We start from the raw sequence: 14,360 nt of genomic DNA on the forward strand, positions 1-14,360 counted from the left end.
ATTATTTCATGAAATTACACTATTTAAAAAACAAATTTAGCCAAATTGGGGGGGGGGGGAGTTAGATATAAAAATAATTAAACCTATTTATATATTCCTAGCACAAATTTTAGGATAATATTTCAGACCAAATCCCCTCCAAAGCTTCACTAACATGTTAAAGATCTCCTAAAAAATTGTAATACTAGGCCATTAAAAAGTCTATTTGTCCATATGACATGAAAGCATGTCCTTTATAATCTTTTTAGATCATAAAATAACTATTAAGAATAAATTTTTAGCCCTAGCTGGTTTGGCTTAGTGGATAGAGCGTTGGCCTGCAGACTCAAGGGTCCCAGGTTCAATTCCCGTCAAGGGTTGTGGGCTCGATCCCAGTAGGGAGCATGTAGGAGGCAGGCGATCAATGATTCTCTCACTGTCTCTCATCACTGATGTTCCTAGCTTTCCCTTCCTCTCTCAAATCAATTAATTTAAAAATAATTTTTAAAACGTGTTTTTCCAGCAGGAACATAGAAATGTCCCTGGCCCACACTTTACTCACTCTCTCCTGCCTGTAGAAGCCCTTGACTGCCTTGCAAATCATTTTGTTCTGTGGCTTCCTCTCCACTTTTCTAAGGAGAAACAGTCTCTGTCCTGCCCCCCCCACCCCCCCCACCCCCCCACCCCCCCACCCCCCCCCACCCCCCCACCCCCCCCCCCCACCCCCGAGAACGCAGTCACCCGTGCTGCGCTGCCTGCCGCCCACCGCCCCGGCACTGCGCACTGGCTCGGGCGGGAGGACGGACAGCGATGAACAGGTTTTCAGCTTGCTTTCCCCGGGCTGATGCAGAGCTTTACTCAAGGTGTGTCTTAGGTATTTGTGAAATAGTATTTCTAGTTACTTCCTAGGCAACAACAGACTAAATGATATGCTAATTTTACCCATCCTGTGTGAGTCCTGCTTAAACCATCGTCTCCATTTTGCCCTCCAGACAGTATCTGAGCCATGTTTGGTTGTCACAGCTGGCGTGGGGGTGCTACTGGCATCTAGTGGGTGGACATCAGTGATGCTGCTGATGCCCAAGATAGCACCCCCCAGCAAAGACTTATCTGGCCCAAATGTTGATAACGCCATGGTTGAGAAGCCCTGTGATAATGGTAGTTTCTGCTCCTTTTAACCTTTTGTGGTTTAAAAGGCATCAGAAACCTATGTGGCTGCAATTTTTTCAGTTTCTTATTTGCTTTTTCAACATTAAGTTCCCTTGTTTGGAAAAACAACCCAAAGAGGTATTATTAAAATGGCCCAACCACAACGGAGTGTAGCACGATGTGTAGTACGGCAGAAACAGAGTCAACTACAATCAAAAACTGGTCTAAAGACTTTAGATATAATAAGTTTTATTCATTTGGTGGTACGTGATGCTCACATGGCACCATACAACAAATTTTAAAAATACAATATGAAAAAAATTGAACAGCCAAAGAGATCAATTCCATTGGAGGGCTTACAGAAAAACCAACAAGAGCCCCCAGAAAGACCCACCCACTGTTCCCTTAAGAACATTATATTTCTTCCTGTTTAAGTTTGGCTTTAAGAAACACCAAAAGAAAGTGCAAAAGGAAGTTTTTGAAAGATAGTTAAACTTCACATAGCGTCTTTCATGTGTCACAAAATGCTTTCATTATTCAACAAGCATATAAAATAATGCAAATATCTGTGAGCCTCTATTTGGTCCCAACTATGAAGGTCGTAGCCTTCAGTATTTCCTTCATCTCTGTCCTCAAACTATTTGCAAAGTAAAAAGTCACTTAAGGTGGCTAGTAGTCTCTTTTGCTCCACAGTGCCTCTGTCTGCAAAGCACTGAGTTTCCATAAAAACATGGGCCCAAGCAAACTGAAGTTATAGAAGTACTTGAAGTGAAAAATATAACTAAATTCCCCCAAGACTGATTTAAAATCAAATTTTGGCTTTGAAATCTAATTGTGTTCATTTTCATGATTACTAATTACTGAAGGCCATCTGTCAGAAACTATAGAGAACAGCAAGATTTAAAGTTGCAAAAACTTCTTAGAAAAATGACTTTGGAAATCGTGTTTTAGTACATACTGACCTGTTGTCACAAAGTTATTTTATACAAGGAACACAAGAAGTTACAAATTCTTCCTGGAGAGTCAACTAATGCTCAATATTGATTTTATAAGTCAGCCAATTACAAACTGTTTCTCATGTAACCTTCAAAACAGGGATCCTGGATGTTAGCAGGTCAAGGAACAAACCTCCTAGTCCCCGTGCGATTTTACTTACAGTGGCAGTCTCCCAGGCATGTGCTGCTGCAGAATCTTAGGTCCCCTTAAGAGTTCACAGAAGGGCTAGCATAGGGAGACAAAACAAAACAGCCATGGGTAGAAAAGGACAAAAGCCAGGAAATTAGGAAAAGCTAAAAATATACTTAAAGTACTTGCCAAATAACACTATTGCCTAAATGCTTGGTTCCTCTAGAACTTAATGGCTTGACCCCTATACACCAATTTATCTAATTACTAATGCAAAACTAAGCAGACATTTCAGCTGCTGCAATGGTGTATCATAGCACGGAATACGTAACACGTACCGAGATGTCTCGCACCTTCCCCATTATACTGCATTAAGGGCCAGGGCAAAGGCACCTTTGCATCCCACACACTAAGCACAGTGGCTAGTACACAGTAGGTGCTCAGCAGGTATTTATTGAACACATTGTTTAGTGGCTTATGACATGGAAAAGAGCCCAAAGGCTGGCTTATTCTAGCAGCATTCCTTAGGTAGCCTCACTCCCAATAGGTAGAAAGCAGTCTTAAAAAGATACCTTCTCCACTTCCTAAATGCACACTCATCAACAGCTGGACATGACTTGAATCACTTTCCTTAAACGTGTTCATAAAGCATTTTGAGAATTCAAGAGATGAAAGGCGCTATGTAAGTGCAAAATAATAATATTCAAGACAGTTCAGCAAAGGTGATATATTTTCTATGGTGATGGAACAGTTGTGCTAATTTGAGATGAACACCCCAAAAGCTACTCTTCTCATTGGCATTATCAACAGAACAGTAACATTGGACAAAGACGCCATATCACTTTATATAGTTTATATTCTGCTACTTTCTATAAACCAGGTGACAGAAAATGAAATTAAGCCATTTATTCTACACAAACCAATACTTTATCAAAGTTCCTGCATTTTACAAGTCATGTTCAAAAAACACACACAAGTTAGCATTTTGTACACAAATGTTTTATTTCTCAAACATTCCCTTTAAACACAAGGAATGAATTCTAAATCTTCATAAAGATGAATTAAAAATGAAACCCCTCCAGTATAGTGTGTGTAGTCCCTGTGTTCTTGGTCACTACTGGCATTTACTGTTTAACATCAACAACAAAGACAGGTTATTTAAAAATCATGCTACTGGATTTCTAGCTCTTCCTCTAGGACCAGTTTTATGCTCATCTGCAATGTTTAAAAGTGTACATCACCAAGTCGAAGCAAGTATAAGGTGTGAAGTAGCTGTGCATTAAACACAAAATAAACAACAAAATTATAAGATATAGTCAAGTTCATAACGAATATAGGTGTTCTTATCATCATTGTAGATTCTTGGGTAATGTGCTATGAGAGCATCCTGTGAACCAATGTAGATGGAGTTGTAAATTTTCCAATACACATCTCTGACCTTCCGGGCTGGGTGAAACAAACCCTAGAATAATTAAAAAGATTACGTTATTTCAATTTTCAAAGAACACACACAACCTTAAAATAACAAACCATAAATACATGATTCCAAACACTTCACTTTAAGACACAACAACTGCACAAAACTGCAGTGAGCAAAATCTAATTCCCCCTCCCCACAACTGTTGTCCCATGTGGCACAATGTACCCCATTAAAAATTAGGAACAGTGACTTAATTCAACTAAATTACTTTTTTCATTGCGTTATCTTTTCAAAATCTTTAACCTACCTGTAAACAATACTGCAACATTCTACATGGTCCAATAGCAACTCTCAAGCCCTCCAGGGCTCCCATAACTGCCTGGATTACATGGGGAGATGTCTCAAACACATTGGGCCATACATAGTTCAACAAGTGATTCAGCGAATCTTCACAACCAAATCCATAAACCCCCAGTGACATGTGTTGCACCACCGCACTAGCCGTCTGTCTGTGTACAAGGTCCCTGCAATGGAAAAAAAAACCTCTTTGTTAGATACAGTCTTCATTTTACTGGAAGTATTCACCACCCATTAGAAACTAACTGAAGTTCAGTGCATGGAACAGAGTCCGCCTCACACCTGACATCTGATATGGAAAGCTTTTAGAGTGACTAACGGTTCTACCTGAGAATTTCTAATGACTCAAATCTCACCAGGGCTAAAAAATAAGCCATTATTTTCTAACAGACCTTTGAAAAGAGTAAGACTGTGAGAGCCTTGTGCAGTGTATATGTTAGTAGGCTACTAAATGAACAGTAATATCGCATCTTAAACTCTATAAATTGAAAATCTTTAGAAGTAATTCAATACTGGGATAAAATAGGTAACAAAATTAAAATCAAATCCCTGACCTCATATGTTCTAAGTTTCATTCAAGAATGCAATTTGGTGCCCTAGCCGTTTGGCTCAGTGAATAAAGGGTGGGCATGCGGACTGAAGGGTACCGGGTTTGATTCCGGTCAAGGGCACTACCTCAGTTGCAGGCTCCTCCCTGGACTGGGCCCTTGTCGGGGTGCGTGCAGGAGGCAACCAATCTGTTTCTCTCACATCAATATTTCTCTCAGTCTTTCCCTCTCTCAAAATCAATGGAAAAAATATCTTCAGGTGAAGATTTAAAATCCTATATAATAAAGCCTAATATGCAAATCAACCAAATGGCAGAACCGGGACATAAAAATGAGTTCATGCTCTTTGCCCTCAAAGGTAGTAGTTAGAATATCTTAAAAGATAGAAGAAAAAAAAATACTTGAACTTTACTAGTATCCTTATTACTTTTATCTACTGTAATAACGTTTAATATATTAAGCTTCATACATATCAAGGCAGTATTCCTCATGAATACATTTCCCAACTAAAATATTTTTCCTTTTCACTTAGTAATTTTTGACACTTTGTCACCCCTCCACATGATTTTTAACTTCAGTCACACATCAGTGACTGCACTCTGATGCAGACACATCTCACTGAACCATATGGAGTAAGTATGACGTACTCCTACTTTACTAGCTCCAGCTGGGCAGGCTTATAAAGAACATGATTCTTATTCCGTCCCCAGGCCTTACAAGTTACTTGTGGTAACTTGTTGAGTCTGTTAAGTCTCCCTTTTGGAAGATCATTAATGAGTAACTTGAATCTGTAAACAAGTAACTAACTGAATGGGCTCTAATTTAAGTAACTTATTTTTCCTTTAATTACTTTTGTGATTAAAAATTATGTTAGTCCTAGATCAGTGATGGCGAACCTATGACACGTGAACTCATTTTTTTGGTTGATTTTTCTGTTAAATGGCATTTAAATATATAAAATAAACATCAAAAATATAAGTCTTTGTTTTACTATGATTGCAAATATCAAAAAATTTCTATATGTGACACGGCACCAGAGTTAAGTTAGGGTTTTTCAAAACGCTGACACGCCGAGCTCAAAAGGCTCACCATCATTGGCCTAGATGGTTAAAGGTATCAGGAATCTACTGTCAAATAACTCAAGCAGTAGTGTATCAGCTCACCATCTGAATAATTTGGGGCATACAATGGGAACAGTGTGGCTCTGGCCAGCTATGTTCAGTAGTTCAAAAGTCTAACAGAAATCTTTGCTTCGTCTGCAATAACAAAAGCTAAAAAGATCAGGTCTCTGCCACACCAATAAGGCCATGCTCCTCATTCTCTAATTATTATGACTAGTTATTTTTAAAATAAAAGTTGATCAATTGCTGGTCTTCAAAATGTATTTAGTCTAACATATGAAAGGAAAGGGGGCCCTTGTAGCATTTATATTATTTGAAGATAACAATAGTCATAGTTTCATTCAGGGGAGCATTCCCCTTTAACTACATCATAACTAACAGGTCCCATAATAATTATTTCCATAAATTCTAAACTAAAGCAAGAATTATAACTATTTCTTGCACTTCATTCAAGTCACTTACCTATCCATTAAAGCATCTTCCAGTAATGGTGTGACAGCATAAATGTAGTCCTTGCCCATTTCACCAATATATTCGAACAAGAAGGAAAGGGACTTTAACACTCCGTTTTGAACATTGAGCTCAGGAACTCTGTACTCATTCATTAAGGCAGGGAGCACTGTGAAGGGTGAACATGTTTCAGCGACAATAGCTATTGCTACAGTGGTACACACTCTGTTCTGCCTTTCCTGAACTTTGAGGTTGTTTAAAAGTGTAGCCAACACATCATGAGGGCTGAAAAAAATAAATGTCAGCAAACTGTTAGATTAAAGGTCAAAACGGTTTTCAGAGGGAAAAGAACAATGCAAAGAAATGAAACTACAGTAAATAATCACTGGGAACTTAGTAATTTTATGATAAAGTACAATATTTTCAAGTCACTGGCATTGTTTCTACTTAAGAACATTTAAATTAAAATGTCCCATTTTAAAGAAAAATTCAAATGTATTCACTTTCAAAAGTAATTTTGAGCCTTTAGTAAATTTCTTTAAATATAAGATTTAATTAAATGGTCAGATTGATTGAGTGTTCAAACCACGGCCAGTAGAATGAGGCAACCTTACAGTAATACCCATGCCACAACACACAAAATCTTTTCCTTTTCTATCTTCCCTCCCAAATACATTTGCTTAAATATTCTCCTTCTTTAAGCATTATTTGACCACAAACTTAAAGGGACACAGGGGATAAACATTAGCACAACAGGTATTCATTGCAAATTTCTTGACTACATTAACGCTAAATAAATACACTGATGCCAAACGGGGTGTGGTGGAAGACTTCATCTAACATGACTTTGGCTATGTTTTATTGCTTGAAAATATTTACTCATTTACTAATGAACCACATGGTACATGTAAGTACCTCATTTTTCTACAATGACTGTAGTTTGGTTCTGACAGAAATGGAAGCAAATAACCTTAGATTTATTAATAAAATAGCTATAATTCAGTCGTCTGTGGATTAATTTTTAAAAATATTTTAAAAACACTAACATAAGCCCTAAATTATGCTGAATTTTAAATTAAGAACGGGCCTTAATATTTCAAGCATTATCCCAAAAAAGCACCAACAAAAATTTGAAATTATTTTGAGAGTTGTAGTTTCCCTCTCTGAAAATAACTGATTAAACGAAATTCAAAAACCTCCACCTGTTTTAACTCAAACTTCAATAACTGAAGGTTAGTGCATAAAAAAGATACTTTCACAACTGCATTTACTCACATTATGCCCTAAAAGAAATTTCCACAGAAATAGAAGCATTTTTCAACATCACAAGAGGTTTACTACAAAATACATACATACATACATACATAAATACATGAATGCCCTGGCTGGTTTTGCTCAAAGATTAGAGCGTTGGCCCACAGACTGAAGGGTCAAGGGTTCAATTCCGGGCCCTGAGTCAAGGGTGTGCGGGAAGCAACCAATCGATGTGTCTCTCTCATTGATGTTTCTCTTTCTCTCCCTCTTTCTATCTCCCTGCTCCTCCTTCCCTTTCACTCTCTCTAAAAACCAATAGAAAAACATCCTTGGGTGAGGATTAAAAGAATATACATATATATGTGTGTGTGTGTATGGAAATAAATAGTACTCACCCGATGGCCTTTGCAATATAACCAAATGTGTTGACAGTGGCTCTACGAATAGCTTTTTTGTGAGCTTTTAAGAGCTCCAAAAGCTCAAAGCAAATCCTCATCCACTCCCTTGCTGAGACATATTCAGCTCCCCTAAAAAAAAAAAAAAGTTAAATTTTTGTGCTGGTAAGTTTTAAAAGGTAAATTTACAAATCCAGTTCTCAAAACACAATTACCAACTCACTTTAAGCATTAAATAAAAACAATTATTACTCTTCAGAAAAGATAATTTAGTCTTAAAACTGTATTGCTAGCCCCCCCAGTACCATCCAAATTGAAATTTCACTGAAAATATTAATACTGATAACCTAACCATATATACAAACATTAGCAATGTTAAGCAAACTTGCAAAGTAAATAAAGTGTTTAAATATGAAAACCAATACTGCTTATAAAAATGTTTAATCTCTTACCTGTCAGCAATACGCCCAACAAGATCAATACAGTTCTCTTGTACTTTTTCATGCCTGTTCTTTAAGATGGGAGTGAGTCTAGGCAGCAGATCTTTAATTGGTGGAGTCATCTTATGCATACCTATTTAATAGAGCCAACGCACTGTCAATTAACATTTGAACCGCAATCTCTGTCCATTTTACCTTTTACTTAGCAATATCATATCTGTGGCCAGGCAGAAATATAAACTTACAGCTGCCTATGAAAAGAAAAAAGCCCAGATTCTGACCAGACTTAGAATTGTCATTAACTCTTTATTAACAATTTCTGATTATGCATAGAAATGAAAGAAATTAGTGAAGTGATTTAAAGAATGATGGATATTCAACAACAAAAAAAGTTTTATTTGGTTCTGAAATGTATTTTGTACACTGACATTTAAATATGGGGACAGCTTATGTTCCGGCCATACACAATGTAAGCCAGAGGTAGACATGTAAATTAAAGCAAAATTTTCCAGAAAGGGCCCCCTTACCCTTTAACTGCAAAACAAACAGATCTCCAGTCTCCCTGCAATGCAGGGCACACTTGGGTGGTACTTACACCTACGAAGAGAGAAAAAAGGAGGCAGCTGGCAGGGGCTCCTGCTCTAACTAAAACTGCTTGCTCTGATTCTCTCTCCATTGCTTTCCCATGTTTCCCTCACCAACAATATGGCTTACAACTCCCTGCAAACTAGCCCCATAAGTGGCCAAGTAACTGATTTTTGGCCAAGTAGCTACTGTAAGTATAGAGGACAGGACTGAATTGGGGATTATATGTAAGTGCAATAGTTCAAAGATGTCCTATATTGCATAAAAACCCCTTACTAAAAGGAAACAGTAGCTTTCACAGCCAGCTATTTTAACTTCCTGCCCTACAGAAGTTACTTTTGCAATAGTCATATTCAATTATAATTAAGGATTAAATGCAAAAGACCATTTATTTCAGCATACTGAACTTAAAAAATAAAATACCCAGAAGTAAATGGAATATACTTGTTTTTAGTTTGGGTTAGAAAACTGAATGGATAAAGAATTGGATATAAATAAAAACAAGATAAACAACTTGAACAATTCACTTTTCTCCCTGGTTATGTTCCTAACCCTTGAAAGAAAGCAGAAAAACCTGCCATCAGCACTTATTAATTCAAGGTTGAATAGATCTATACTTTGTCCAAAAAACTAAATTAAAACGTCAGCGTTGTCCTCCTGCCCCCAAATATATTTCAGGCAAGACACTTTCTGAGCAGTGACTACCCCACCTCTCCTGTAGGTCCTAAATCTGCCCGCTTTTCTCTTTTAAAGTGAAATATAAATGGGTTTGGGAGATAAGACTATTGTGACATCACCCCCTGACTTAACTATAATTTTGAAGTACTTTTAAAAAAGGTACCGGAAATCATTACTCAACCCCCAAGTATAATTCTATAATTTACTTAAAAAATAAATAAAAGTTAAAAACCAAAACAAAAAAATTCTTACATGACCAGCAAATTCCATACCTATTACATTCACAATGGCCTTCAGTGCTCCAAGAATGCTGCCCAATACTTCAGGGTACTCTTCACCCAAATACTCATACAAAACAACACCCAAGTGCCCCATCAATTTTTCCTGTAATAAATAATGTTAAAAAGTTACTATTCACATTAAACTATACGGTGAAGAAGTAAGTATCTGACATAAAAGTTTACCTCTTGGCATGTCTTCATAACAACAGCAGTTCGAGAGATCAAGTCAGCTGCCTGTTGCCTAACTTTTGCGGATTTGTTATTTAAACGCCACAAAACTGTACCACAGATCTGAGGCAAGTAAGGTTTCACCCGTTTGCCAAGTGCATTGACCACTGTGCCAAATCCGTTCAACATTACTGAGTCCTAAAAAAAAAAAGAAAACTAAATTCTTAAAAGCTACATTCATTGGGAACTAGAATTCAGTTTGTGACTAAAAGGTTGAAATGTACTGATATTCAGTTTTTAACAAAATATGTGAAAATTTAAGGTAGAATATTTCCACATAGCTAACTGAAAGAGAACACGAACATTTAAAAATTATTTCAAATTCAATTACTCTCTAGTTATGTGCTGGTAAATAACATGCTTTTTTTATAGTATGAAAGTCAGTGGCAACTTGTCCTAATTAGTATCATTACCTCTGTAGTCTGTTCTTGAAAAGCATAAAGAATGCCATCAATCAGTTGTTCTTCAAGTTTGTGATCAATATCTGCTGCTCCCAAGTTGCCCATAATCTTCTCAATGGTTTCCATCACCATTTTTCTGTACTGTTCAGCTTCGTCTTTCAGATCATCCACGATCCTGGATATAATTTCTGCTGCTCCTACTTTGTTAGCCAGCTCCACAGTGGTATCAACTAACTAAAGGGGGGGAGAGGCGGCATTGAATTTATTGTTCTTTGGAAATAGACAACATGAAAAGCAAAAGTTCTAAAAATACTATTCAGCTAGTGAGCATGCTGAGAACTATCAACTCCTATTTCTAAAACTTAAGAGAAAGATAACCAAAATAATTTACACTTGCATCAAAGTGGAGGTGATTTAAGGTATTACATTCATATTTCCCCAGCCAGACCAAGCATTTCATTAATTAGACAAAGACATCAATTCAGAGTTGGGTTATGTACACTAGAATGCACAATCAATATGGAACTTACCTGACTGACTAAAACCCATCTCCTTTCACAATCAAGCACATACAAACTATGAGGTAATCAGGGCAAAAAAATAGTATGTAACATGCATTCAAACTAACTAAAAAATTAAATTAGTTGAAAGGATTTTAATTTTTTTTTTACAATGAAAGCTTACCTGTCGATAATTTCTTCTATCTAAAGCCATTCTGTGTTGCCAGAAATGTTTAAAAAAGGGAGGAAGAATCTCTGTTTTAATGTAGTTTGCTTCTACACCATCTGTTCCACAGCACTGCTTCACCACCTAAAAGGTTAAAAACAATAATTGTAAACACAGTCCTGGTTTACTATGTAAGGTTTTTTTTTAAAAAACTCTCTTTGAACCATAAAACACACCCAATTTAGATGAACAAACCTGGAACAACAATAATTTGGGACAATTACCTTCAGCACAATTTTCTTCATTTCTTCATCAGGAGATTGGAATTCTCGAATAAGGATTAACATCACTTCTCTAGTATAGTAGTTGGCATATTCTGCATCCATGAGAGGAATAAGATACCCAATAGCCTTTAAGAAGGCAGCCAGACCCTGTTTTAAAATAAACATATATGTACTTAGTAAATTGGAATTAAGTTGCGTTAGCTTCAACGAGTAGGAAAAAGAAATCTAATTGGTGGATCTACCTTTCCTCTGTGTTGGCGGATACCCTTCCATAGAGGCTTCAACACAGAATCAAAAGATTCGATACCATAAGGAGTTGCTGCTTCAGCCAAGGCAGCAATGGCCAATGCACTAATGGTCCGAACTTTCTGCTGCTCATCCACAAGACCTACAAAACCAAATACAGGTTTTAACTAAGCAACAATATTACTTAATTTCCACATAATCTAGCAATATAATCTAACTGCAGAATCTGTTCACATTAGACAAAATTAGGCAAAAGCGGTAATAAACTGCAAACTATTAGCAGATAATATTTTAAATCCCATTATAAACTTTATGGTGATTATGCAGTTAAAGACCTTCCATTAATCACTCCAAATCAGGAATACAAATTTAGGACACCTGTCTTATAAAGATAGACAAATTTATATAACAACTTACCGTGTTCAATGATTTCAACTAAACTTCTCAGATGTGGCAAGATGGCACAGCCCATAAGAATAGCTATCTGCTGTACAATCTTAATACCAGTGTGTCTCGCTTGCCAGGACTTCTTGCTTTTGCACACAGCTTTTAAGAAGGGCAATAGTGAAGGAATGCCCAGGGCAGAAGCTACAACAGCAAAAGCTCTAGCTGTTGTGTTACGAACATATTCATCCATATTATCTATATCGGGTCTCATGGTAGAGATCATAGTAGCCAGACCAGCAGCCTAAAAGGTAAGAAAAAAGGATAGTCATGGGCTGATAACATTAACCCTCAACCATTTCTTTGCAAATCAAATAATCCCATCTACAGATACAAAACTTTCTCCTCTAGAAATAGAATGCAAATACCTTTGCCAAATTAGAAATAATCTCTCGGCCTTCCACTCTAGCATAGTAATCTTCATCAATCAGCAATGGTTCAATGACCACAAGGATCTGAAAAAGAGAAAGAACTGAATTTCCACACCAATTACCGATGCCACCCTTGTAACAGAATTAAATTTAGGAAAATTTGTTAAAGCATGTCATTTATGTAATCTAAAACCACAAGCATATAGAACTCATTTTACTAGAAAATTTACTTTGTTCTTTAAAAAGCCATACATCTGCACTTTTTAATTCTACTGGTTTCAGAGAGAGGGAGAGAGATGGAAACATCAATGATGATGTACTAGGGGAGATGATCGTGACCTCCTGGTTCATGGGTCAATGCTCAATCACTGAGCACGCGGGCTGGGCTGCACTTTAGAATTCTAATCCATAACTGCCACAAGCAAAAACAAATGTTTAACACTAAAAGCCATGCTATCAAAACAAATTTTCTCATCCTAATCTAGTATCAATCAAGCAAATAAAAAAAATGAGTAGTAATATGAACCCATTTTAGTAAAGAGGGCAAAATGTTACGTCTACCTATACACATATTTTTGTATGTGTGATACATGCTTGGGAAATGAAAAATGTCTGGGAAGACATATAAATTGAACATTGATAACTCTGTCTTGCAAGCCGGTAAAATTTCCCTTTTTATTGTAAACATACAGCATTAGCTATTGCTTTTATAAGAAATTTTAAATTGCACAAATACATTTAAGTTGGTAAAAAAAAACTTCATTAATTCCTTTCATATTAAAAATATCAAACCAGCCTTAGCCAGTTTGGCTCAGTGGATACAGCGTCGGCCTGCGGACTCAAGGGTCCAGGTTCGATTCCGGTCAAGGGCATGTACCTTGGTTTGGGGCACATCCCTAGTAGGGGGTGTGCAGAAGGCAGCTGATCAATGTTTCTCTCTCATCGATGTTTCTAACTCTCTATCCCTCTCCCTTCCTCTCTGTAAAATAATCAATAAAATGTTTTGTTTTTTTTAAATATCAAACCACTAGAAACACTACTTGAGAACAACAAACCTTATGCACATATGGTCGAACTAAGTCATCCAGTTTGTATAATATTCTATCAATAACTTTGACAAGCAAATGACGTTCTTGATCCTCAAGTGTAGGAGACATCAGTAGAGGAAGGATCTGATTAAACAGAGGACCAGCTCCAAATTCACGAGCTTTATCAGTAATCTGACGCAATGCAGCCTGGGGGACAAAAAGAATAAAAGGTGTTTCTTTGTAATTAAGCATTTAGAACAAGCCAATTAATCCATAATTGTCTGTAACTTAATCTTTACAGGCATTTTACACAGAGTAGCTTAAGTTCATTCCCATTAAAATTACTCTGAAGTGTGAATTCCTATGACAGAAGTTTAATGTTTCAGTTAATAAAAGGTAACAGAACAATGGCCAATGGAGTTATAAAATTCCTTAATCTCCCTATAAAAGATTACCCACCCATCTTCAAGCCATATAGGATACTATTACAATTCCTCATATAATCCCACTAATTTGCTTGAGTCTTCAGCATGTTTTAAATGCCTTAGGACAAAAAAAGAGAATCTCATTTTTCAATATCTCTATTAGCATAAAATTCCTTGATTAAAAAGCTAGGTCCTTCTTATTACATATCTTTATTTCACTCATACTATGCCCTTGGTAAAGCTGAAGAAGTTAATACATTTCTAAACATAAAATTATAATTAAGATGATGACTTAATGAATTGGCACTTACCTTTCTCATTGGAGGTGTACCATTCTTAATTTTTAAAAGCAATTTCATGATTTTTCTCTCTTTTTGCTCTTCTGGACTAAGTGTTGATTCATCAACATCAACCTAATATAGTAAAAAGAAAGTAATTTAAAGTTGGACTGAGATATGATGACTTAAAATCCCTAAATAAAGGTA

The 14,360-nt window shown here is 36.6% G+C and overlaps 1 protein-coding gene across 3 annotated transcripts in view; it reads right to left on the reverse strand.

Annotated features, from left to right (window-relative positions):
* Positions 1–1,357: 1,357 nt before the first annotated feature.
* The window catches only part of SF3B1 (splicing factor 3b subunit 1), a 32,869-nt gene continuing 19,866 nt past the window's right edge, over positions 1,358–14,360 (reverse strand). For 2 of the 3 annotated variants that reach the window (XM_036319335.1, XM_036319336.1), the window contains 15 exons: positions 14,187–14,288; positions 13,478–13,657; positions 12,420–12,506; positions 12,025–12,295; positions 11,604–11,749; positions 11,362–11,508; positions 11,096–11,221; positions 10,424–10,645; positions 9,966–10,148; positions 9,774–9,885; positions 8,251–8,371; positions 7,799–7,930; positions 6,162–6,434; positions 3,981–4,197; positions 1,358–3,715 (listed from right to left, as the gene is read on the reverse strand). In XM_036319335.1, the coding sequence (XP_036175228.1) occupies positions 3,557–3,715; positions 3,981–4,197; positions 6,162–6,434; positions 7,799–7,930; positions 8,251–8,371; positions 9,774–9,885; positions 9,966–10,148; positions 10,424–10,645; positions 11,096–11,221; positions 11,362–11,508; positions 11,604–11,749; positions 12,025–12,295; positions 12,420–12,506; positions 13,478–13,657; positions 14,187–14,288 (2,478 nt within the window). In that variant the 3' untranslated portion in view covers positions 1,358–3,556. Of the gene's footprint in view, positions 3,716–3,980; positions 4,198–6,161; positions 6,435–7,798; positions 7,931–8,250; positions 8,372–8,765; positions 8,836–9,773; positions 9,886–9,965; positions 10,149–10,423; positions 10,646–11,095; positions 11,222–11,361; positions 11,509–11,603; positions 11,750–12,024; positions 12,296–12,419; positions 12,507–13,477; positions 13,658–14,186; positions 14,289–14,360 lie in introns of those variants that run through there. The other variant, XR_004969306.1, reaches the window with a different exon arrangement.

This window comes from Myotis myotis, unplaced genomic scaffold (genome assembly GCF_014108235.1).
Source record: "Myotis myotis isolate mMyoMyo1 unplaced genomic scaffold, mMyoMyo1.p scaffold_m19_p_8, whole genome shotgun sequence".
NCBI classification, from domain to species: domain Eukaryota; kingdom Metazoa; phylum Chordata; class Mammalia; order Chiroptera; family Vespertilionidae; genus Myotis; species Myotis myotis.